Raw genomic sequence first — 24,937 nt, 5'->3', positions numbered from 1 at the left:
CACGGGAAGTAAGGTCCGTACCTGCGAAGATGGTAAGCATTTTGAACTTGTCGCAACGAATGAAAGAGTTTAGCTTTGACAAGTCTAAGATTACCCTTCTTTTTGTTGAGCCTTTCTTTGGCACGCTGAGTAAGCGACCTTGAAATTTTAGATGCTTGACTCTCGCAATAGCTCCTTTCTGAAGGAGTTCCTCCGCATAATCTGTCAATTCCTTTGATGGTTCCTGATAGAATGATTTGATTGGAGGAGGATCTTTGATCCAACTCCAACCCAATCCTTTGGACACGATGCTCTGTGCCCATTTGCTGAACCCCCACCTGTGACGGAAGAGGAACAGCCTTCCCTCCTAACCTGGGGAGCCTCACTGTTGTTGGGCGGGTTGACCTCCGCGCCCTCCTCTGAAGTGTTTACCTCTTGCAGCTCTTCCTGTGCCCCGCTGGCGAAAGTGGCCTCTCGCCCACCCCCTGCTACCCCTAGAGAACCTATTAAAGGCTGGGTAGGCCTGGCTTTCGTACATAGAATTGAAGGCCGGCGAGACTGCGTAGGTTGTTGAAGGTTGACTCTGAGAGACAACAGGAGGATGGGTTGTGTCTGCTTTGAAGTAGAACGGCTGTCCTGTTGTGTAACTGGGACGGCCTGAACAAATTGCTGTTGCTGCTGTTGCTTCTGGTAAGGCTGGAACCTTCTTCCTGTCTTCTTTAGCTTCTTACCAGCAGCAGGGGCGGTCTCTTGTTTCCTCTTGGAAGAGATGCCCCATCTAGCTCTAAGGCTCTGGTTGAGCCTAGCAGCCTCGTGGTGCACCTCTCACAGAGGCCTCTGGGAAGAGGTCCGCACCCCACATGCTGGAAGCTAGGAGTCTATTAGGCTCATGCCTGATAGTGGCCTCCTGCAAGACATGCTTTCGGCAGTTCCTTCTAGCTAGGAAGAAATCAAAAAGCATCAGCTTGGACTGTCTGAAGCTGTGATTTAGCCAGAATCTTGAATAAAGGTTCTGTGCCGTAAGACAGGGCAGCCATTTCCGTAATGATTAGGGGAGTTAAGGGCCCTCCCAAATCTTGTTCGAGCATCAAACTCTGCCTGAATAAGGGTATCAGGCAGTCTTGGAAGCTTCTCGACCAAACTGATCCATTGCGCAGTTCTGGCTTAAGCTTACCTATTGAGAACGTGGCAGGCAAGTTCTCCCACCAAATTCTCCAAAGGCTGGGAAGAGCGGAAAGTAGATTCCGCTTCCCTCAGCTGTGGGCATGGGCTCGTCTTTGAGGACTGCCTGAAGAGTTGCTTCCACTATTTTGGTAGCGAACGGAAGAGAAGCCTCCTCCTCCGTAGCGAAAATAGTGAATGGACTCTTGAAAGCTTGGAGTTTGGTGTTAGTACACTCCCAATCCTCCAGGCAGTGAACCCATTCCCTTGCTGTGCGTGATCCCTTACTATTACAGCACAGTCTCTCGGGAGATCTTGTCCTCTCTAGTGAGAGCAGCAACGGTCAGCCTAGCATACCCAATGAAAGGCTGAGTCAGTCCGGGAGGATAGAACTCGAAGTCCTCAATTCTTCGAGTTCCACACTCCGGGATAGAGATCATGCCGTCCTTGAAGGGGGCATAAGCGGCCACTCTCCATGGGTTATCCATGGAGAAGGCTGGTAGGGATTCGTAGGGAGGTAACTGTAAAACACCAGTACCTGCTACAGGGGAGCTTGGCTGAGGAGCCTGGTTAAGACCAGCGAAACGGTCCTCGTGCTCTCTAATTCTGTTAGAGAGATCTTGAATGGATTGGCCAGACTGGTTGATGGTGTTTGACAGCTGCGCAAACATCTGTTCAAACTTAGAGCCCAGAGAGCCAACCATCTCTCCCACTTGTTGCATCACAAACTGCCGAAAAGGTGGTGGGATCAAAAGGAGCTCGGTCCCGTCACCCCAACAGGAGTTACCGGAGTAGATCCGGTAGATGCCGGAGAAGGCGTTGGCTCGGCCGGAGCGCGAGCCTTCTCCTTAGAAGCCTTGCTTCTAGAGCTCTAGAGTAGGAAGAGCTCGGCTTTGCCTTCACCGCGTCAGCGTAGGAAGTCGTAGACTTCCTAGCTGAAGAAGACGACGACTTCTTAGAAGTCGTCTTATGCAGTCTTCTGTTCTCTCTGTCCCTTCACCTTCGGGGGTACAGAAAGAGTGGGAGAGCGGGCAGGGATCTCAGATCCCGTAAAGCCTTGGAATGAAGCAGAAGAAAGGACAGGGGAAGAAGATCCAGGAGCACCCAAGGAAAGACCTTGGGCGCCCGACACACCTACCTCAACCAACAAATCCTCTGCCCCTACCGCCATAGGCTCAATGTTCAGGTCCAGGTTGGCCACATCTGGGACCGGCTCCTGCGTGGAGACGGACCCGAACGCCTGCTGCACCTCCTGCTGAATCGAAGCTATGAGAGGGGCTGCCGAGATGGGGTCCACGTAGCCGGTCGACTTGCCACCGGGGAAGATCTGAACGGCCAGCTTCTTGTCAAGAATATACGGCTGGCCCTTGGCGGCGTTCTTCCCGAAGCCGCCCACCCAAGCCTTCAGGGTTGCCAGGGCGACTTCCTTCACGGCAGCAGCCTGAAAGAGAAGGCGATATGAAGCTTCTAACGGCGGAGATAGGGTTGAACGAAGCTTAAAACTAAGTGTTAGTAGTGATAAGACCAAGAAAGTTTAAGAGTAGACTTACCCCACCCAACAGCTGACTAACGAGGTCGTAGCAGATGGTGCAAGCCTCCGTGTGCCAAACGATCAGTCCATTGTGGGTGGTGGCACACGGGGCGTGGGTCCTACACTCCTGGGCATGCTCAGGGGTCGTAGAGCGTTGCGTTGCAACCCGGGACCTGACAGTTGGTAGCCTGTAAGTGGAGAGATACATGAGTATCAGGTGCACACTACAGCCTAACAAATGCTCCGCTGCATGCCGGAAGCATGTAAGTTAGATTAAACCAGAAGCCCGCCGTAATAACCGTGGTAACTAGGCGGTTGGAGTTTGTCTAAGGCTACGCCGGAGACAGGAAAAAGATTCCAACCAGGAGTGGTGAGGAGCCATGAAACCACGACGGAGAACGTCGGAGATAGCACATAAATTAAATTAAAACTAAAATTCACCGTAATATTAGGGTATATCCGTATATATAACGAAGTATAAAATTTTCCGTCTACTAGAAGAGTGCCCGGGTAAGGAGCGAGCTCTCCTCCGGTAGCGGAAAACAGGATATAGTAGGCAAGCAACAGACCACTAGTAATGTCCACTACCCCCACTGGCGAGCCAGACGGACCTATAACCAAAGGGGCCCCAGGCTTCAGCGGAGGCTCCGTTCGTTACGGTAGGGGAAGGGTGGGACTGAGGTAATAGGTGGGGGGTCCCGGCGTAACACGGCGGGGGAGAGAGAGAGGGGGGGTGGCCTACCCCTCCCCGTCACTACAGCTACCCGCTCGGTAACCCGGTACCCGAGACAAGTGGTCGCCCTGTACCCCAGCTGGGATGGAGCTCCAGGCCTCCTCAGAGGGAGAGGGAGGTAGGCTACTGTGGTTGTCATGGCAACCAAGGAGATCCCCCAGACCCCTCCCTATACCTGGTAGGGAGGGAAGGGGAAGGGTAAGGTGCTAAGGGACACGTGATCGCAGGTGGCCTAAGCCGCGATAGCAACACAACCATAGAGGGGCCACGTGAACCAGACTGTACCAACACATGGCACAAGCACCTAGGCTAGCCTAACACCCTAAATAACACTAATAATACATCGTAAAGGAGGAAAAGACACTTTTAGCGAAAGAGAAAGAAGCCCAGGAGGAGGCAAGCTGTTCCGAAGAACAGTTGACTACTCGGAGCCAGCGGTAGCCAATGAAGAGCAAGAGCTGGGCTGATGCTGGGCCAGAAACACGGTATAGCCCTAAATACCAAACTAAGAGAAAATGGTAAAGGGCTGTGTCCTAGCTATAAAAACGATGTAATAAACGATGAACGTAATATAATAAGCCCATAAGTATAAGATGTCCCAGTATGGGGAGACCGGAAATCTTAACACGAGGCGGCACACAGCCGCCACGAATCAACCGGGAGACCGTATATGACCTATAAGAAGGAAAATACTGGTCCTGGAAGACTAAAAAACTGGAAAATACTACTTATGAGGCACTTAACTTAGCCGATGCAATAGCAGCACGTTCCATCGTAAATGACGAGATAAATCCAAGAAAACAACACGAGAGGAAAAAAGCACTCTAGCGCTGTGAAGCTAATGATTAAGGATGACCGCTAGGGGCGCTGCTGTCTGTGGCGTCGGTAGTAGTAGTAGTAGCGGCCGCATCACCCTTTAGTATCAGCTCTCTCTGGTGGGGATTTTATGTTGGAAGGTCTAAATGGTGAATGACTCGTGGTAGTGATCCCACTCGCCTATATTCACATACCTACACTTCTTTTATAGTGAGCGAGTCAGTTTTACTGACATTTTCTTAATTTTGTTTTTCTCTGGTAATTTTAGATTAATTTTACCTAGAAATAATGATCTTAAGGATATTTCATAGGCCGACACGAGCTGAGCCCAGAAATGTAAATTATCGGATGGCAGAATTTGAAAGCCTCTGTGGGAAGACCATCACAGCCGGGTGATTTATTATTAGGTATGCTGTTTATGGCATCGCTGATGTTACCTGGCGTAATACGGTCTGCAAAATGAAATTGAATGTTGTCATTAAGGAGGTTATCTACCCTCGCTTCGGGAATCCTGATTCTTTATGCAATTCAGGATATTGTTGAAGTGATCACAATCCTTGCGATAGCCTCGTCTCCGACTGCTTCCCCTACTCTCTGTGATAGCTTTTTAGTTTTGGGATTTAAGGACTGGATATCTTTCCAAAGACGAGTGTATTCACCAGATTCTACGTTTCTAGACATTGCATCGGCTCCTAGTTGTTTTTCATTTAACCTGCAGTGGTTAAGAGCAAGTTTGAATTGCGCTCTCGCCTGTCTCATTAGTAATGCAGTGTGTCCTTCCCTCGGGCTGCCATTTTGCCTCCACAGTAAAAACATTTCTCGTGAGTATGTATACAGATCCTTAACCAAGTCATTCCAGCCAGGTATATTACGAGAATTACCTTAACGAAATCTATAGGCAGTCCTGCCCGAAGCAAGCATAGCGGAGATTATGTTCAAATAGAATTCATTCAGATCCCTCTTGTGGTGGTCATTTCTACATTTTGTGTTGGTACACAGTAAGGCGTCAGCCAGTTGAATTATTGACCGCAACCTGGTTTCCGTGGTCGCCCTAAAGTATCTGGTTTTCTGTTGGTTTTTAAACTCCCAGTTAACCGCTGGTGGGCGGTCAGTTAGGGGGGCTCACGATAGGGAGGGATGGGGTACTGAATGACACCTGTAATGGGATGTGATCGTAGCCCGTTGCAAGATCGTAGCGAATATTGCAGGTCATAATAGAATCATGAAGTTGTGGAGATGTGATGCAGTGGTCCAGCCAGGAGGTTGTAATTGCGTCCGCTCTATTATGTACATATGAGTAGGAGGAGGGAGGGAGGAGCATTACATCGCTAATTTGGAGAGCATGATTTTGACAGAAGCGAGTAAGTTCATTATAAAATTGTTTTGTGGGGTGAGAATTTAGGTCCCCTATTATACAAATATGATCAGCAGGAGAATCTTGAATAATAATGTGTAGCTCCCCTAGGATCATGCAGTAATGATCAAAATTATTGTTATTTTCCCATGGCATATAAACATTAATTATTAGGATTTTAGAGTTCCCTACTGTCACTTGAAGCCCAAGCAATCTGTCACTCCTGTAGGTCATCACCTTTATTATATTGTCTAACGATTTGTGCCACAGGAAAGAAAGTCCCACTTTCGGGCGACCGACTATGATTTGATCTGTAACTTGCATCGATGAAGTCGAGAAGGTTCTGAAGTCTTCATGAATTGAATCGCAGATGGCAAGGTCATGAGGCCAGAGGAGCGTTTCTTGCAATGCAATGATGCCATTGAAATTTTTGCAGAGCATGTTTAGGAGAGGAATGTTCCGCTTGAGGCCAAAAATATTCCAAGAGATTATGTTTAATGTATCCATGGCTACTCACGAAGATGGGAGATGAATGCGCTGATCATTTGGGTGGATGGGGGGTTATCCAGGGGGAGTGGGCAGTCACTTGCCGTGGGCGGTTGGCTGGCACTTGCGGTGGAAATGACCCTGGTTGGAGTGACAGTAAGTTCCCCTGGGGATGGTTGGTCCCAGATTAGGTTATATCTTAAAACTAATATATTAGGACCGAAATTCTCGCCTTTTAGAACGTCAAGGTGTTGAAATAGGCAGGTAATCCTGTAAGCCACTTTATGTTTACTTCTGCATGGGAGTTCGTGAGAGATAAGTGGGTCAGAGCCAGTAAGAAACTTGACTCTCTCCACTATGGCGTCTAGCGTCACCGATAAGCGCAGATTGTGAATTGCTACGTGACATCTCTTCTCAGGTGTCGGGCGAGGTGAAACTCGAATGTTGGGCTCCGGTCCAGCAGCCAAATGAGAGGTTCTTCTCTTTTTTCTGCTTGTTTGTATCTGCCAGCCGCCAGACCCCTCAAGATCACTCTCATCTGCATCTACGATGGGGGGTTGGCGGGGAGAGATAGGGTGGCAAAGGCAAATTGGTGATCTTCAGCCTTGGAAAGGTGATTTCACATTCCATTTCACCATCCTTTTCTTGGAGTCAAGGAAAGAGCTCTCTTTAATGATGAGACAATTTCTCCTTCTGCCTATACCACCTCTAGCCCAGTGGGATGATTGTTTTGTTTCTTGTTTCAGTAGTTGTTGGGATTGATGAATTTTTGGTAGTTCAGGTCTCGACATGTTGTTACAGACTGCCCCTTAGGGAAGGACTATACCACAGTGTCTGTCTAATTTCTTTCCCCTCTTACTCATCAGGTTCAGTGAGGTGTGCTCTATATAGTGAAAGTAGTGCTATATTGTATTAGTATATCAGAGTTTAGAATTTCATGTCAAAATAATGTGGTTGTTCCCCAATTCTTTATGCTGGGACCTCTAAACAGACATAGATTACCATTGTATGCTATGCATCATCCTTTCCAAAAGAAAAAAAAAACTTTCAGATCAGCAACCGACTTCCCCTGAGGGAATGAACATTTAATAGAAAAGGGATGTGAAATTCTTCTTGGCCTGGCTATTTCTCCTCACTGAAGACATGTCAAATGCCCTTCTTCCAGTTCCACTTGAACAAACCACGTTTCAGAAGGGCCTAATGTCCTTGAAGGGCAGAAATCTGTTCTGATGTACTCTTCATACACCCCCATTTCAGAGCTCTTCACCTGCCCCATCCCCAACAGTCAGATTTCCAGCTAATATCCTTGTCCAGAAGTTGACGGGTGTCTGATTTCCCCCTTTTTGGATGTTGCTTCCTGGTCATCTAAACTAGTTTTTGGTCTGCTTGGTACCATCCCTTTTAAAACCAGCAGGGAGTGCTGTGCCCTTTCAGAATTAGTAAATTGACACTTTCTGACCACCAGCTCCATTAGTCCCCCTGCTACCACATTTGCTTGTCATTTTTTCACCTCTGACATTGTTCTGTCTGCATGAACTCTTTGTTCTTCTGGCTTAAAGAAAGTTATACGAGTTATTTTTCATTTAAAAGACAAAGTCCTTGTTACCAGCAGTAGGTTTGAGTTCAAGCTAATTTGCTTCCACACTCTTATGTCATCTGTTGACCAATTCAGATGCTCATTGTAATAGCTTATATTCTGCTTTCGAAAATATTGGTATCATCATCCATAATATCTCAAACATTATGAGTTTCTCTTGTTCCTGGAAGCTGATATTTCCTTACTGCAAATCCTTATCTTCTCTCTCATCATCCTTCTCATTTTCATTCTGTCAGGTGCCATCTCTCTTACTCTTAATGTTTCAGTCAAGGGTCCAAGGGTCTGACCAGTAACTTCAGGATTTTGTAGTCTTTTCTTGGAAAGTCAGTTTGTCCCAGTTTCACCAGTTTGTCAAACTAACTGAGCAGTCTTACATCCTTGATTGAGTTGTTGATATAACATAACATATAACTCTTACCCTGTGGCACATATAGTCATTGTCAGTGCAGATACAAAAATATCAGTCCCTTTGAACCAAAGTGTGTGATTGTCTAGGCTAAAGTTTGTACATGTGAAAGAAAATATGATGAAAAAGATGTTCCTTTTCTCTCCTCCAGAAAAGTTGACAGTACCCGTCGACAGCAGCTACATCATGTTGCTCAACCCAATTACTGCTGGTGTGACTCAGATGCCATTGCGCAGAGATCCATGGTATGTGAATTTTGAAAACTTTTCAGGGTGTATTACTTCTTTAGAGGTAAGTTCCTACGTAGATTTGATTTATCTTTGATTTAAAGGTCATGTAAAGTCTATCCCTGAATACTTCGTTTGCCTTTAGTGCATTTACTTTTCAAAGATCGCTTTGGTAGGACCAGGTAGAAAAGGCAGAGTTGTCATATATATGGATATGTAATGCCCAGGGAAAGGGTTTGCTTATTTTTATAATTTTTTTCCCAATTCTATTTACTCCTTCATTTTCTTTGTATAATTATAGATGCACTAAATGGCCTGTTGGCTCCAGTGTTTGGCCTTGAGACATAAATTGATAAGTCAACCAATCTATTAAGACCTTTGGGATTCACCATCTTGTTTTGTTTGGTTCATTTTGTAAGAAAAGACATCCACTCATTTCTATATGTATATTTTCTGCTTATTTTTATGTGTGATCTTAGTTTAACACTAAGTTTGATATATTGTATATACACACACACATATATACAGGGAGTCCCCGGGTTACGACGGGTCTTCCGTTCTTGAGACGCGTTGTAAGCCGAAAATCGTCGTAAGCCGGAACATCGTCAAAAATCCTAAGAAAACCTTACTTTTAATGCTTTGGGTGCATTCAAAACTATGTAAACTGCATTCTTATTACATTTTTCATAAAAAAAACCTTTATATATTGATTATTTTGCATTTTTGGTTTCATATTTCATCTGCCAGATCAGCGTTTGTAGGCGTCATAACTCTGGAGCATGCGTCGTAACCCTGGAAATAATTTCTGATGAATATAACTGAAAAGCGTCGTAACCTCGGAACATCATAAGTTGAGACCGTCATAACCCGGGGACTGCCTGTGTCTATCTATCTATCTATCTATCTATCTAATCTATTTATATATATTTATATATATATATATATATATATATATATATATATATATATATATCTATATCTATATCTATATCTATATATTGTAACATTAAAAAAAATCTCTCTATGGTAAGGATTTACGAGGAGTATACTATATATATATATATATATATATATATATATATTATGATATCTATATATAATATATATATTAATATAGATAGATATGTATATATCTAGATATATATATAATATATATATCTAGAATATATATATATATAGATATAATAATATAATATATAAAATTATATATAAATTCATATATATATATATATATGATATATACGACTATATTATATATAATCTATATATAATATATAATATATATATCGATATTAATATATATATATATGGTGGTATGTGTATGTGTATTGATGTTATATGTTGTATAACTAATATATATATATTATAATATATATATATAATTATAATATGTATAATGTATATGTATATATATATGTCTATATGTAATTTTTGTATATATATATAGATATTTATATATAATATCTATATATATATTATAATATCTAATAAAAGGAGCCCATAAAAAACACCAAAATGTAGAGAGAAAAGTACTATATTTCAGAGACTGCTGTCTCTCTCTTCAGGTATATGAATGAGAAAAGTTTACAGAAAAGGTGGTATTTATACCAAGAGATTCGTCCACAAGTAAGCCAATTTAGGTCACCCCCGCTGATAATCTTCCTTTAATCTTCTTAAGCGTTGGTTGAATGAACCCTGCGTCGACGATGTCCGATGTTCAATTCCCTTTTGAGATGTTCATTACCTGGCTTCTCTTTTATTAAGGCCGATTCCATCATTTGACTCTTGTACCGGCAGTTGCTGCTATAAATTACACGTGACATATTCCAGTTTATTCTATGGTTATGTCATTTATATGATTGCAAAATAGCCGAGTTCGTTGTCCATACCTAACTGACCGTTTGTGTTGTATTAATCTCTGGGGAAGTGATTTACCTGTAAATCCGATGTAAGATTGGTCACAGTCCTGGCATGGGATCTCATATACCCCAGAGTCTTTGGGCGATGTCTTTTGTTGGACGTTAATCAGGGATTTGGCTAAGGTATTTGGGTAGGTAAATGCAAAAGGGTTGGATTTCCCAAGGGTGTGAGTTACTCTCTTAATCGTCTCCAGGTGGGGAATTTTTATTTTATTGTTGGGTGTGTCTCTGGTCTTGTCTTTAGGGGGCCGGTAGAAAATTACGTTTGCTTTTGAATTGCTTTCTCAATTATATGGTCAGGATACTTTAAAGATGAAAGTTGCTTGCGAATTAGTTCAAATTCTTTTTCCAGGAAATCTGGGGAACAAATTCGTAAGGCTCTTAAGAATAGGTTGCTAGCTAGACCTATCTTGATAGTATTGTCATGATAGCTAAAGTAGTGAATATATGAAAGTGAGAACGTTGGTTTTCTGTATATGGTAAATTTGTATTCTGTCGTGTCTCTGATTATTAAAACATCAAGAAAAGGAATTTTGTTGTCTGTTTCCCATTCAACTTTAAATTTGATGCTGGGCACTAATGTCGTTTAATTTTGAGAGGAATTCATTAAAATTACCCCACTTATTATCCCAAAATGTTAGTATCTCATCCACAGCATGTTTTTGGGTTTTATTGCATTTTTTACTGTAGTTTCAAAGTATTCCATGTACAGATTGGCTAAAATAGGACTTAAAGGACTACCCATACTACACCCGAATTTTTGCTTGTAGAATGATTCCCCGAATGAAAATACCTGAAGAGAGAGACAGCAGTCTCTGAAATATAGTACTTTTCTCTCTACATTTTGGTGTTTTTATGGGCTCCTTTTATTAGATGGAATTCTGTTGTTACAGAACACTTTTACCAGTCATATAATATATATATATATATATATATATATATATATATATATATATATATATATATGTGATATGTATATGTGTATATGTGTATATGTGTGTATATATATATATATATATATATATATTATATATATATATATATATTATATGTATATATATATATATATATATATATATATATATATATATATATATATATATAATATATATATATATATATTATATATTATATATATATATATATATATATATAATATATATATATATATATATATATATATATATATATATATATATATATATATATATATATATATATATATATATATACATAAATATATACTATATACATATATACTATATACATATATATACATATAACATATATACACATACATACATCATACATACACATACACTATACACATACTATACATACATACATACATATACATATATATACATATATACACATATATATATATATATATATATATATATATATATATATATATACACAGTAGAGACCCGGTTCACGACCGTATTAGTACTCGACATAATCGGATTTCGCCACTAAATTTCCAATAAACTTTGTATCTGTTTTCAACCAGAAAACCAGTTTCCGACCCCCGACCATATGATGTTTGTAAACAAAACTGTTTCCGCCAGCCGCCGCTAGTTGGCGTCATCCAGTGCTACCAAATGTAGCATAATTTCATGTTTTTTAGCACAATTTGACCCAAGAATTGGAGCTTAGCATAATTTCTTTCACACTTAGGGTTCTAGTACAATTTTAGAATTTATTTTCACTAAAATTTTAAATAAAATGCAGAAAATTCCTCAATTTCATACACAGCTATAGTGAATGTATCTACAAGTGAAATTGCCTCAAAAGCAGCACTAACAAATGAGTTAATTGCTAAGTTTGAACCCAACTAAGGAATGTTAAATTTTGTGAATATAAATAAATACCCACAGTGGCATGACAAACGATCAGTAAAGTGTTAATAATGTTTTTTCTTCATGAGTAAAGAATTACTTTTTTTCCTTTTTTAAGTTTTATTTTTTTCAGTAATCAAAATTTTAATTATGTCTGAAGTGATTTTCACACAATTTTAGGGTATTTATTCATTATGTATGTGATCTGTTAAAGAAAAATAGTGTTTCAGTGGCATGATAATGATCAAGTAATAAGTACGTATGTTTTTCTTCTTGAGTAGAGACTGGTTTGTTTGTTTACCTTTTTTTTTAGTTTTAATTTTTCAGTAAATATCAGTAAATAACAAAATGTTATATTTGAAGTAATTTTCACACATTTTCAAGTATTTATTAATTGTTTATGTGACCTGTTAAAGATAAATGGTTCTGAGTGGCATGATAATGATGCAGTAATAAGTAAAATTTGTTGTTTTTCTTCACATTTGTATGTGTGATCTTCACACATTTGTCTAATAGTATAATAGTGATTGCATATCAAATAGTGTACTAGTGATTGCGTATGTGATCTATTAAAGAAAAATGGTGTTTTATTACGAGTTTCCTAACATGTAAAGATCATCAAATTATTAGTTATAATATTGTCTGTTCGTCACTTTTAACATTTCACCTAATATGTAAATGTTTTAAATTTCCATTACATCGTTGTTTTAGCTTGAATGTATTAGAGAAATGAGATAATGATAGATTAATAGCATACTTCTGGCACAAAATTGCTCCATATTTGGCATAAATTCTTGCTTGGACCGACTAGCATAATTTAGCAAAACAGTTGGTAACACTGGTGACGCCACTCAGCATTGTTTAAAGTCCGCAACTAATGTTTACAAACATTCAAACATGTGTCGTGTCTTGTACACCTTGCGCGCATTTCGTTTGCTTTTTCGGTGGTATCAACTCTATACGCAGTTACCTTTTGATTCATCATGGGTCCCAACATTACTACTGGCTATCTATTAAAACCTTTTGCTATTGTTAATCTCTGAAATAATGGAAAAGCGTTTTCCTTCTTCAAAATGTTTCCATCATTTCCAACTCCAAAATAAACCTTAAGTTTCGTCTATCCTCTCCTCTGCATGAAAGTGATGAGCGAAAAAAAGATCTAATCAAGCACCCTTGCTTGATTTTTTTTCAAGCGTAGACATATTCTAAAACCATGCTCACACTTGAGGCTCGAGTTTCAGTAGCAAATGCAATACGTATGTAAGTGTTAGGTTTGGAGTGAAGGCAATGTTACGTACGTAGGTTACATGTGCGGTTCGGTAGCGAATGCAATCTTTAAGCTTTGTTAAGCTCTCCGGTAAAGAAGAAGTTAGTTATAGTTTATATCAGAGAAGCCACTATGCTATATTAAGTGCGTAGTAAAGGGATTTTGACGGAGGAAAAATCTATTTCTGGGTGATTGGCTCGTGTCGCCCTATGAAAGTATCCTTAATATCATTCTTTCTAGGTAAAATTAATCTAAAATTACCAGAGAAAAACAAAATTAAGAAAATGTCAGTAAAACTGACTCGCTCACTCTATAAAAGAAGTGTCGGTATGAGAATATAGGCGAGTGGGATCACTACCACGAGTCATTCACCATTTAGACCTTCCAACATAAAATCCCCACCAGAGAGAGCTGATACCAAAGGGTGATGCGGCTGCTGCTACTACTACTACCGACGCCACGGACAGCAGCGCCCCACTAGCGGTCATCCTTAATCTATGAACATCTTGTCCTGCAGGGTGGGTAAAAGAAGACAGGGTGGGTTTTCATAGGGCGACACGAGCCAATCACCCAGAAATAGATTTTTCCTACATCAAAATCCCTTTTCTGGGCTCAGCTCGTGTCGGCCTATGAAAATATACCAGAGAAACAGACAAGATGGGAATAAGGACAAATGAATCCCAATAGTAGAAAAGAGATATATAATATAAGTGAATCAGAAACATTACAGTATACAAACAAAGTACTTAAAGCTAACTTATCCTAATACAATGGCATGATAAAGAAAGCAATCAATATTTAAAAGTACTAAAAATTAACTTATATTAGATATAGTAACACATAATAATGTAATGGCAAATAAACAAGGAGTGATTCACTTAAATAAGATATTTACAAAATATACAAACACATTTTGTTCTACCCTAGCATAAAAATAAGGGTAGAAACACTGAAGTACATATTATGTACATAATGTGGATGTCCCTAGCAAAAAAATAAGGGACAATCCACCAATATTATTCTAGCTGCTAAGGCTAGAGTATTCCGAGTAGCATGGCAATAGGGTGAGGCATGTTTGACGAGGTAGGTAGAAAGGAGACCTGGATCTATACTACAACTACTATGCAGTATCAGGAGAAACAATGTTTCCCGCTGCTACTGCAGAAAAATTTTAAATTTTAAAGATTCCAAGGACTTTAGATAATGACGTTTAAAGACTGTCGGTGATTTCCATCCCAGTATACTTTCTAAGATCCTCAAAGTTCATATGTTGAAAGTAATTAATTGAGGTGGCTACTCCTCTGATGTCATGTGCTTTTGGAAATGAATCAGGGTTGGCTTGTTTAATGAAGTAAAGGATCTGTTGTCTGATTCCTTTTACTGATAAAGTGCCACCTTTATCAGTAGAGATAGAAAGGCTCTTAAAGTTGATACGGGGCAGAGAGAAGGATCTTGCGGAAGTGGGATGACTTTCCAAGGAGCCACCTTGCAAGGGGATCCTCATTTTTAGCTAAAAAAGCTACGATCCGGTGAAAGTAGAACTTCTCCTGAGGGGAGGAATTCCACATGACCCGCATCTCTGGATAGAGCCGACAGTTCTGAAATTCTGGCTCCTGAAGCCAGGCTTAATAAAAATAACGTCTTTCTAAGAAGTATTATAAAGTGCAAGACGAGTTGGTCAGTATCTGAGGCTAGTTTGAGGACATCATTTGTAAGAACCATGAAACTGCAGTAGGCCGTTTGAGACGGGTCTAAGTTCTAGCACAGGCTTTGGGAATAGATGTAAAAGTAAGAATCATGTTAGGTCTATTTGGAAACCCAACTGAAAGATTTTCTTCAAAGCCGAATTTATGAGTAGTAATAGTGCTAGCTGCTAGGCCTTTTTCAAAAACAAAGATCTGAAAAAGGATATAGCTAAGTTAACTGTCATGGTTGTGGTGTTCGATTCTTTCAGGAAGGATGCTAATTTTTTTTTTTAACAGCTGAGTCATATTGTCTAAATAGTTTGACTCTCTTTTATCTGATTCTAGGAAGAGGATGTTTTTTGTGGATCAATGTAGCATCTTTGTTAGCCGCAAACTTCATGAAGTCCTCATCTACTCAAAAGTTAGGGTCTGAAGAATTCCTGAGGAGCGAACACAGTCCTCATTTGTACTGATTGCGACAGCTTGGGATTGGGAATCCGTTGAGGTCGAAGACCCAATTCCAGAAGCAGAGGATACCAGTTGCTTTTTGGCCAGTCTGGAGCAATCAGTGCTACTAGTCCCTTGAAAGTCCTCAGCTTGCTCAAGACTTTCAAAAGAAGATTCACTGGAGGAAAAACAGATTTTCCTCCACTGATTCCAATCTAACGACAGGGCATCCGTGGCGTAAGCCAGAGGGTCCAGGTTGGGGGCCACATAGCAAGGGAGCTTGTGGTTCGCTTGTGAGGCGAAGAGATCTACTTGGAGACCTGGGACTCTCCGGCATATCCCACTGGAATGACCCCGTCGTCTAGAGACCATTCTGATTCCAGAGGGACTGACCGGGACAAGGCGTCTGCTATCAACATTTCTTACCCCCGCCAGGTGAGTGGCGGAACAGATGCCATCTGTGTTTGTGTCTGCTAGTGCAAAAAATGGCTATCATGACATGATTCACGTGTTTGGATTTGGACCCTCCCCTGTTGATGCAATGTACTACTACAGCACTGTCCAAAACCAGTCTTAGATGAGACTTCTTCGGGGGAAGGAGTCTCCTCAGGGTAAGAAATACTGCCATCGCTTCCAGGACGTTTATGTGAAGCTGGCGGAACTGAACCGACCAAGTCCCCTGAACTTGCTTGAATTGAGAATATCCCCCCCACCCGGACCAGGGAGGCATCCGTGTGAATGGTTTAACACTGGAAGGTGATATTGAAGGAGGGGTACTAACTTGGCAAGGTTTCACTTTTGTCCATGGACGGAGCTGGTGCGAAATATCTGTGGGATCACTGACAACTTGTCTCGAGATTTGGTGTTTGCTCTTGATCGCCAAACTCGATTTATATCTTTCAGCCTTGCTTTCAGAGGATGTCTGTCACTGAGGCAAAACTGGAGAGAACCTAGGATTCTTTCCTGGTTTCTCCTTGATGTTTGTTTGCGTTTGAGAAATTGTTTCACAGACTTGACTATTTCTTTTCTTTGACCACCGGAATTGACAGATTGTGGGAAGACAAATCCCATTGGATTCCTAGCCACTGAAAACGAGACTCCGTTGAGTGAGCCTGGATTTCGTTTTGTTTATCTGGAACCCCATATGTTCCAGAAATTGAAACTACCTTCTTCGTGGCTTTGAGACATTCCTCGACCGTTGGTGCCCAGATCAACCAATCGTCGAGGTATGCTGCCTACCATTTCCCTTGAGTTCTCAACTGCTGAACTACTACTTCTGCTATTTTCGTGAATACCCTGGGGGCTACATTCAGACCGAAGGGCATCACTTTGAATGAGAACGTCTGATTTCCTAGTTTGAAGCCTAGGAATGGCCGGAAGTGTCTGGCTATAGGGATATGATAGTATGCATCTGTAAGATCGATGGAGTTGTGACGGCCCCACGGGGAAGTAAGGTCCGTACCTGCGAGATGGAGCATTTGAACTTGTCGCAACGAATGAAGAGTTTTAGCTTTGACAAGTCTAAGATTACCCTTCTTTTTGTTGAGCCTTTCTTTGGCACGCTGAATAAGCGACCTTGAAATTTTAGATGCTTGAAACTCTTTCGCAATAGCTCCTTTCTGAAGGAGTTCCTCCGCATAATCTGTCAATTCCTTTGATGGTTCCTGATAGAATGATTTGATTGGAGGGGGATCTTTGATCCAACTCCAACCCAATCCTTTGGACACGATGCTCTGTGCCCATTTGCTGAACCCTCACCTGTGACGGAAGAGGAACAGCCTCCCTCCTACCTGGGGAGCCTCACTGTTGTTGGGCGGGTTGACCTCCGCGCCCTCCTCTGAAGTGTTTACCTCTTGCAGCTCTTCCTGTGCCTCGCCCTACTACCCCTAGAGAACCTATTAAAGGCTGGGTAGGCCTGGCTTTCGTACATAGAATTGAAGGCCGGCGAGACTGCGTAGGAGGTTGACGGTTGACTCTGAGGAGACAACAGGAGGATGGGTTGAGTCTGTTTTGAAGTAGACGGCTGTCCCTGTTGTGTAACTGGGACGGCCTGAACAAATTGCTGTTGCTGCTGTTGCTTCTGGTAAGGCTGGAACCTTCTCCCTGTCTTCTTAAGCTTCTTACCAGCAGCAGGGGCTGTCTCTTGTTTCCTCTTGGAAGAGATGCCCCATCTAGCCCTAAGGCTCTGGTTGAGCCTAGCAGCCTCGTGGTGCACCTCGTTCACAGAGGACTCTGGGAAGAGGTCCGCACCCCACATGCTGGAAGCCAGGAGTCTATTAGGCTCATGCCTGATAGTGGCCTCCTGCAAGACGTGCTTTCGGCAGTTCCTCCTAGCTTGGAAGAAGTCGAAAGCATCAGCTTGGACTGTCTGGAGCTGAGATTTGGCCAGAATCTTGAATAAAGGTTCTGTGCCATAAGACAGGGCAGCCATTTCTGTAATGATTAGGGAGTTAAGGGACCTCCCAAATCTTGTTCGAGCATCGAACTGCCTGAATCAGGGTATCAGGCAGTCTTGGAAGCTTCTCGCCAAACTGGTCCATTGCGCAGTCTGGCTTAAGCTTACCAATCGAGAACGTGGCAGGCAAGTTCTCCCACAATTCTCCAAAGGCTGGGAAGAGCGGAGAAGTAGATTCCGCTTCCCTCAGCTGTGGCATGGGCTCGTCTTTGAGGACTGCCTGAAGGAGTCGCTTCCACTATTTTGGTAGCGAACGGAAGAGAAGCCTCCTCCTCCGTAGCGAAAATAGTGAACGGACTCTTGAAAGCTTGGAGCTTAGTGTTAGTACACTCCCAATCCTCCAGGCAGTGAACCCATTCCCACTGTGTGTGATCCCTACTATACAGCACGTTCTCTCGGGAAATCTTGTCCTCTCTAGTGAGAGCAGCAACGGTCAGCCTAGCATACCCAATGAAAGGCTGAGTCAGTCCAGGAGGATAGAACTCGAAGTCCTCAATTCTTCGAGTTCCACACACTCCGGGATAGAGATCATGCCGTCCTTGAGGGGGCATAAGCGGCCACTCTCCATGGGTTATCCATGGAGAAGGCTGGTAGGGATTCGTAGGGAGGTAACTGCAAAATGCCAGTACCTGCTACGGGGGAGCTTGGCTGAGGAACCTGACTATGTCCAGCAAAACGGTCCTCTTGCTCTCTAACTCTCTTAGAGAGATCCTGAATGGATTGTTGGCCAGACTGGTTGATGGTGTTTGACAGCTGCGCAAAACATCTGTTCAAACTTAGACCCGACGGCGGTCATCCTCGAGCCAACCATCTCTCCACTTGCTGCATCACAACTGCCGAAAAGGTGGTGGGATCAAAGGAGCTCGGTCCCGCCACCCCCAACAGGAGTTACCGGAGTGGATCCGGTGGATGCGGAGAAGGCGTTGGCTCGGCTGGAGCGCAAGCCTTCTCCTTAGAAGCCTTGCTTCTAGAGCTCTTAGAGTAAGAAGAGCTCGGCTTTGCCTTCACCGCATCAGCGTAGGAAGTCGTAGACTTCTTAGCTGAAGAAGACGACGGCTTCTTAGAAGTCGTCTTATGGAGAGTCTTCTGTTCTCTCTGTCCCTTCACCTTCGGGGGTACAGAAAGAGCGGGGGAGAGGCGGGCAGGGATCTCAGATCCCGTTAAAGCCTTGGAAAGAGGCAGAAGAAAGGACAGGGAAGAAGATCCAGGAGCGCCCAAGGAAAAGACCTTGGGCGCCAGACACACCTACCTCAACCAACAAATCCTCTGCCCCTACCGCCATAGGCTCGATGTTCAGGTCCAGGTTAGCCACATCTGGGACCGGCTCCTGCGTGGAGACGGACCCGAACGCCTGCTGCACCTCCTGCTGGATCGAAGCTATGAGAGGGGCTGCCGAGATGGGGTCAACATAGCCGGTCGACTTGCCACCGGGTAAGATCTAACGGGCCAGCTTCTTGTCCAGAATGTACGGCTGGCCCTTGGCGGCGTTCTTCCGAAGCCGCCCACCCAAGCCTTCAGGGTTGCCAAGGCGACTTCCTTCACGGCGGCAGCCTGAAAGAGAAGGCGAAATGAAGCTTGTCTAGCGGCGGAGACAGGGTTGAACAAAAGCTTAAAACTAAGTGTTATTAGTGATAAGACTAAGAAGTCTAAGAGTAGACTTACCCCACCCAACAGCTGACTAACAAGGTCGTAGCAGATGGTGCAAGCTTCTGGGTGCCAGACGATCAGTCCATTGTGGGTGGTGGCACACGGGGCGTGAGTCCTACACTCCTCATGGGCGCAGGGGTCGTAGAGTGTTGGCATTGCAACCCGGGACCTGACAGTTGGTAGCCTGTAAGTGGAGAGATACATAAGTATTCAGGTGCACACTTACAGCCTAACAATTGCTCCGCTGCATGCCGGAGCGTGAAAGTTTAGACTAAACCAGAGCCCCGCCATAATACGTGTGGTAACTAGGCGGTTGGAGTTGTCTAAGGCTACGCCGGAGACAGGAAAAAGATTCCAACCAGGAGTGGTGAGGAGCCATGAAACCACGACGGAAAACGACTGAGATGGCACACATAAATAAATTAAAACTAAAATTCACCGTAATATTAGGGTATATCCGTATATATAACGAAGTATAAAATTTCCCGTCTACTAGAAAGAGTGCCCGGGTAAGGAGCGAGCTCTCCTCCGTAGCGGAAAAAAAGGATATAGTGGCAAGCAACAGACCACTAGTAATGTCCACCCCGCCCGCTGGCGGAGCCAGACGAACCTATAACCAAAGGGGCCCCCGGCTTCAGCGGAGGCTCCGTTCATTACAGTAGGGGAAGGGTGGGACTGAAGCAATAGGTGGGGGATCCCGGCGTAACACGGGTGGCCTACCCCTCCCCATCCCTACAGCTACCCGCTCGGTGACCCGGTACCCGAGACAAGTGGTCGCCCTGTACCCCAGCTGGGAGGGAGCTCCTAGCCTCCTCAGAGGGAGAGGGAGGAAGGCTACTGTGGTTGTCATGGCAACCAAGGAGTCCCCCAGACCCCTCCCTATACCTGGTAGGGAGGGAAGGGGAAGGGTAAGGTGCTATGGGACACGTGATCGTAGGTGGCCTAAGCCGCGATAGCAACACAACCATGGAGGGGCCACGTGAACCAGACTGTACCAACACATGGTACATGCACCTAGGCTAGCCTAACACCCTAAATAACACTGATAATACATCGTAAAGGGGGAAAAGACACTTTTAGTAAAAGAGAAAGAAGCCCAGGAGGAGGCAAGCTGTTCCGAAGAACAGTTGACTACTCGGAGCCAGCGGTAGCCAATGTAGAGCAAGAGCCGGGATGCTGGGCCAGAAACACGGTATAGCCCTAAATACCAAACTAAGAGAAATGGTAAAAGGGCTGTCCTAGCTATAAAAACGATGTAATAAACGATGAACGTAGTATAGTAAGCCCATAAGTATAAGATGTCCCAGTATGGGAGACCGGGAAAATCTTAACACGAGGCGGCACGCAGCCGCCACGACGTCAACCGGGGGGAGACCGTAAATGACCTATTAAGAAGGAAATACTGGTCCCTGGAAGACTAAAAAACTGTAAAATACTACTTATGAGGCACTTAACTTAGCCGATGCGATAGCTGCACGTTCCATCGTAATGACGAGGTAAAATTACGAAAACACAACACGAGATGAAAAAAGCACTCAAGCGCTGCGAACCTAATGATTAAGGATGACCGCTAGGGGCGCTGCTGTCCGTGGCGTCGGTAGTAGTAGTAGTAGCGGCCGCATCACCCTTTGGTATCAGCTCTCTCTGGTGGGGATTTTATGTTGGAAGGTCTAAATGGTGAATGACTCGTGGTAGTGATCCCACTCGCCTATATTCTCATACCGACACTTCTTTTATAGAGTGAGCGAGTCAGTTTTACTGACATTTTCTTAATTTTGTTTTTCTCTGGTAATTTTAGATTAATTTTACCTAGAAAGAATGATATTAAGGATACTTTCATAGGCCGACACGAGCTGAGCCCAGAAATTAAGAAATTAAGAAGACTCTTTTATGTCGTACTGTAATACGTTAATGTTTACGTGTAAGATTTGGTAGTGAACCAGTTACATACGTAACATGTTCGGTTCGGTAGCAACGCAATCTAGCTTTTTAAGCATGCCGGTAAAGAAGAGGTTAGCCTTAGGTTAACTCAGAATCCGCTATGGTATACATTAATTATAGAAATTAAGTAGATTCTTTTATGTCTACTGTAAAAATACGTCATTGTTTACGTGTGAGATTTGGTAGTGAAACCACTGTCACATACGTAATGTGTGCCATTCGGTAGCAAACGCAATCTTAATCTTTGTTAAGCTTGCTGGTAAAGAGGAAGTTAGCCTTAGCTTAATCAGAGAAGCCGCTATGGTATAGAATAATTATAGAAATTAAGACGATTCCTTTATGTCTACTGTAAAAAGATGTCAATGTTTACATATGAGGTCTGGTAGTGACACAGTTCACATATGCAACGCATGCGCGGTAACGAACGCAATCTGTATGCTTCGTTTATAAGCGTCGTCGTAAAAAAAAAAAAAAAAAAAAAAAAAAAAAAAAAAAAAAAAAAAAGAGGTTAGCTTGATATTAAACTCAAGAGATGCTGGTACGTAATGGTATAGTAATTAAAGACATTAAGAAGATTCTTTTACTTATGGCGTTACGTATATATGTACCATGCAGTACCATAATAATTGTCAAAGTCCAATAAGCTTGAAACCAGCCCAGATATTGGACAATTTGCCGTAAAAGATGCACCTTTTTTATAAGGACATTTATGAAACAAAATCGTTAGTATCATAACATTACATTTACTGAAAGATAATTTTCAAGCGATTTTATATACAGTATTGCAGTCGACTCTGTAAAAGATTTACAATAAATTAATATCGAATGTAAATGTTTCTAGGCTTATAGCGAGATATGGTTTATTTACTACTATAGTCCCGATATAAACCACCAGGGCTGCGCTATGGTTTTGTTTACATCCTTAAATGCCGACTTACTGTAGGCAAGTTTTTGATAAATATAACATTTGGGTTTAATTTTAAATAGTTTATTAATTTACTGGTAATAATTAGACTTGCTTTTCAATGTTTTGATTATGTTAGCAACACGTTTTATGCCTACCCACTACACTACGTTCTACTTACTATTTACCTAGGTAGCCTATGGATCTTGGTCAACAATCAGTTGGACACAGGCTAGTTTTCTTTCATACTGTATATTATACATTAAAATTATAAGTATACGCTTAACATGATATTTATTTAACTTTTAACTTATTTAGTTGTAATTTACATGTAATGTATTGTATAAAAAGGCAAGGTTAGGGTAATAACTCATGGTCAAGAACGGATTAATCCATTTTCAGTTATTTCTTATAGGAAAACTTGATTCATTTCTCGAAATAATCGAATTTTGACGCTCCTTCTGGAACGAATTATCGTCGAGAACCGAGGCTCTACTGTATATATATTTCTGGATTCGACCTGTGTTGGCCGGTGAAATGGTCCTGTAGCACGCATTTCTAGGTATAAATAGGTGCTAAATATACCAGAGAAAAAAGCTAAATGGAATGCTGAAGTTACTACCCTCAGCTCGAACACCATAGGGCATCGGTATAAGCACTGGGGCGAGTGGAGGCCACTATCACAGGTCTTCTGCCAATTAGAAGATTCCCTTCAAATTCCCTCTCTAGGCAAGTGCCGTTACAAGGACTACTACATCTACCTTCTGCTCGCTACAACAACAACAACCCACGCTTGGTGGCTTCATTCCTGTATTTAGCGCATTGTTGTTCGCACGTGACTCTCGCTGCTCTCCTTTTCTGTGTTTTGACGAAACCATGTCTGCTACAGAGCTCCAAGCTTCTTCAGCCAAGTTGAGTATTCCATTTTACGTTTTGGTATTTCGTTTGGTCACGATGCATCCCCTTTTTAGCCCATTTAATAAAAAAAATTGTGAATTAGATATCATAAAATATAAAATAAATCAGACTGCCAACAAATATTACGTATTTTTTAGAATTCTTCTTCTGTTTTATTATTACGTTATGCATACATATGTTTCATTATAGCTGTCAGTAACTCGGTATCTCCATTAGGTAAAGATAGAATAAAGAATAGAAATGAATGGTTATTATACTGTTAGGTAGTTTCATTAGTTGAAGAGAGATACTAATGACAATTTATGGCTTACTGTGTGCTAGGAAAAATGATTGCTTGGCGTTCGTTCGATACTCGTAAGACGGGTAAGAGCTGAATGTAAACAGTCGATTGGAAGGTTTGTTTTTTGTTTGTTTGTGTATTATAGTTAATGATTAATTAATAATTATTTGAAATGAGTACATACTGATTATTTATACATTTTATTGGCATATTCTAAGCTTTTAGCTCTTAGGTTTAGATGTCAGAATCATAGACTAGGCTACAGTAGCAACCGCTAACATAGGCTAGGCTTATTGCTAAGGGACATATGCTAAAGTCCTAATATATGCAGTAAAAATGGGGTTGAACATTGCATGCAGTTGAATATTACTCAAGTATGTACAGTATTTTGCCTTTTTGGAGTCATATTTCTTCCGTCAGATTCGGCGTCGTAACCCTAGAACATGTTTTAGGCCTGGAAATATAATTTACTGGGGTGTTTTTGGAGGGCTTGGAACGGATTAGCCATTTTACATGTAAAATGTGTTCCAAGATACGAAAAACTCATGATACGAAGGCCGCCGCGGAACGGATTAATTTCGTATCTCGAGGTACCACTGTATATCGGAGTTTATTGTACCATTGTTTTCCGTCGCTCCAGCTTTTTTTCCCGTCTTCTTTGCTATCACTGTTCCCATTTCGGTGGGGACAGTACGGGGCTCAGATATGCGACTACATTTAATTCGTCGCATTTTTCTGCTTCAATGAGGTCAGACTCGGGCTTTGGTCTTACCTTATCCCCCTGTTCTGCTCGTATCAGGCCCCATACACTGGTTATAGCTTTACCATCCCGAAGACGGACTCCGGAGCAGATGGAGACACCAGAGTTTATCTTTTATTCATTCAGTGAGTTGAAATCGATAACCAATATTTCCTTTAACAGTTCAAATATCTGGTTAAAGTGCATGCTTCTGCCGGAGTTAACTCCGGCGCCTCTACGTATGATACTCATTTGACTTTTCAATTTACAAATGGTCCGCTGCCAGGTGGAGGGATGCTCAGCTACCCTGTTAAGCTGTACGGGCATGAGGTCTGCAGGTCTCATGCCAACTGCGCCATCCCGTTGGACGACTTTTTGGTCTGGCATCTGGACCCCTGCACTGTGTGCTATGAGATGGTCAGCATCATCTCAGACGAGTCAGTAAGTAATGTTCTCGCCTCGTCGTTTCTGCGAAATTTCTGCTGTACGTCAACTTTATGAAATTTCTTTGACACACAATCCCTCCCGGACGGGATCCTAATTCGATTAGTTTTTACAGGCTAGTTTATCGCTCCGGGCGGAGACCAAAGCGTCCCTGAAGTCC

At 42.3% G+C, this 24,937-nt stretch overlaps 1 protein-coding gene across 1 annotated transcript in view; it reads left to right on the top strand.

Moving 5' to 3' along the window:
• LOC135213395 (uncharacterized) overlaps positions 1 to 24,937 on the top strand; it is a 143,271-nt gene that overhangs the window by 48,975 nt on the left and 69,359 nt on the right. Inside the window, exon 4 of the mRNA XM_064247371.1 lies at positions 8,215 to 8,308. Within this exon, the coding sequence (XP_064103441.1) occupies positions 8,215 to 8,308 (94 nt within the window). The remainder of the gene's footprint in view (positions 1 to 8,214; positions 8,309 to 24,937) is intronic.

This window comes from Macrobrachium nipponense, chromosome 42, assembly GCF_015104395.2.
Source record: "Macrobrachium nipponense isolate FS-2020 chromosome 42, ASM1510439v2, whole genome shotgun sequence".
NCBI classification, from domain to species: Eukaryota; Metazoa; Arthropoda; class Malacostraca; order Decapoda; family Palaemonidae; genus Macrobrachium; species Macrobrachium nipponense.
This window is presented reverse-complemented; position numbering and strand designations above follow the sequence as displayed.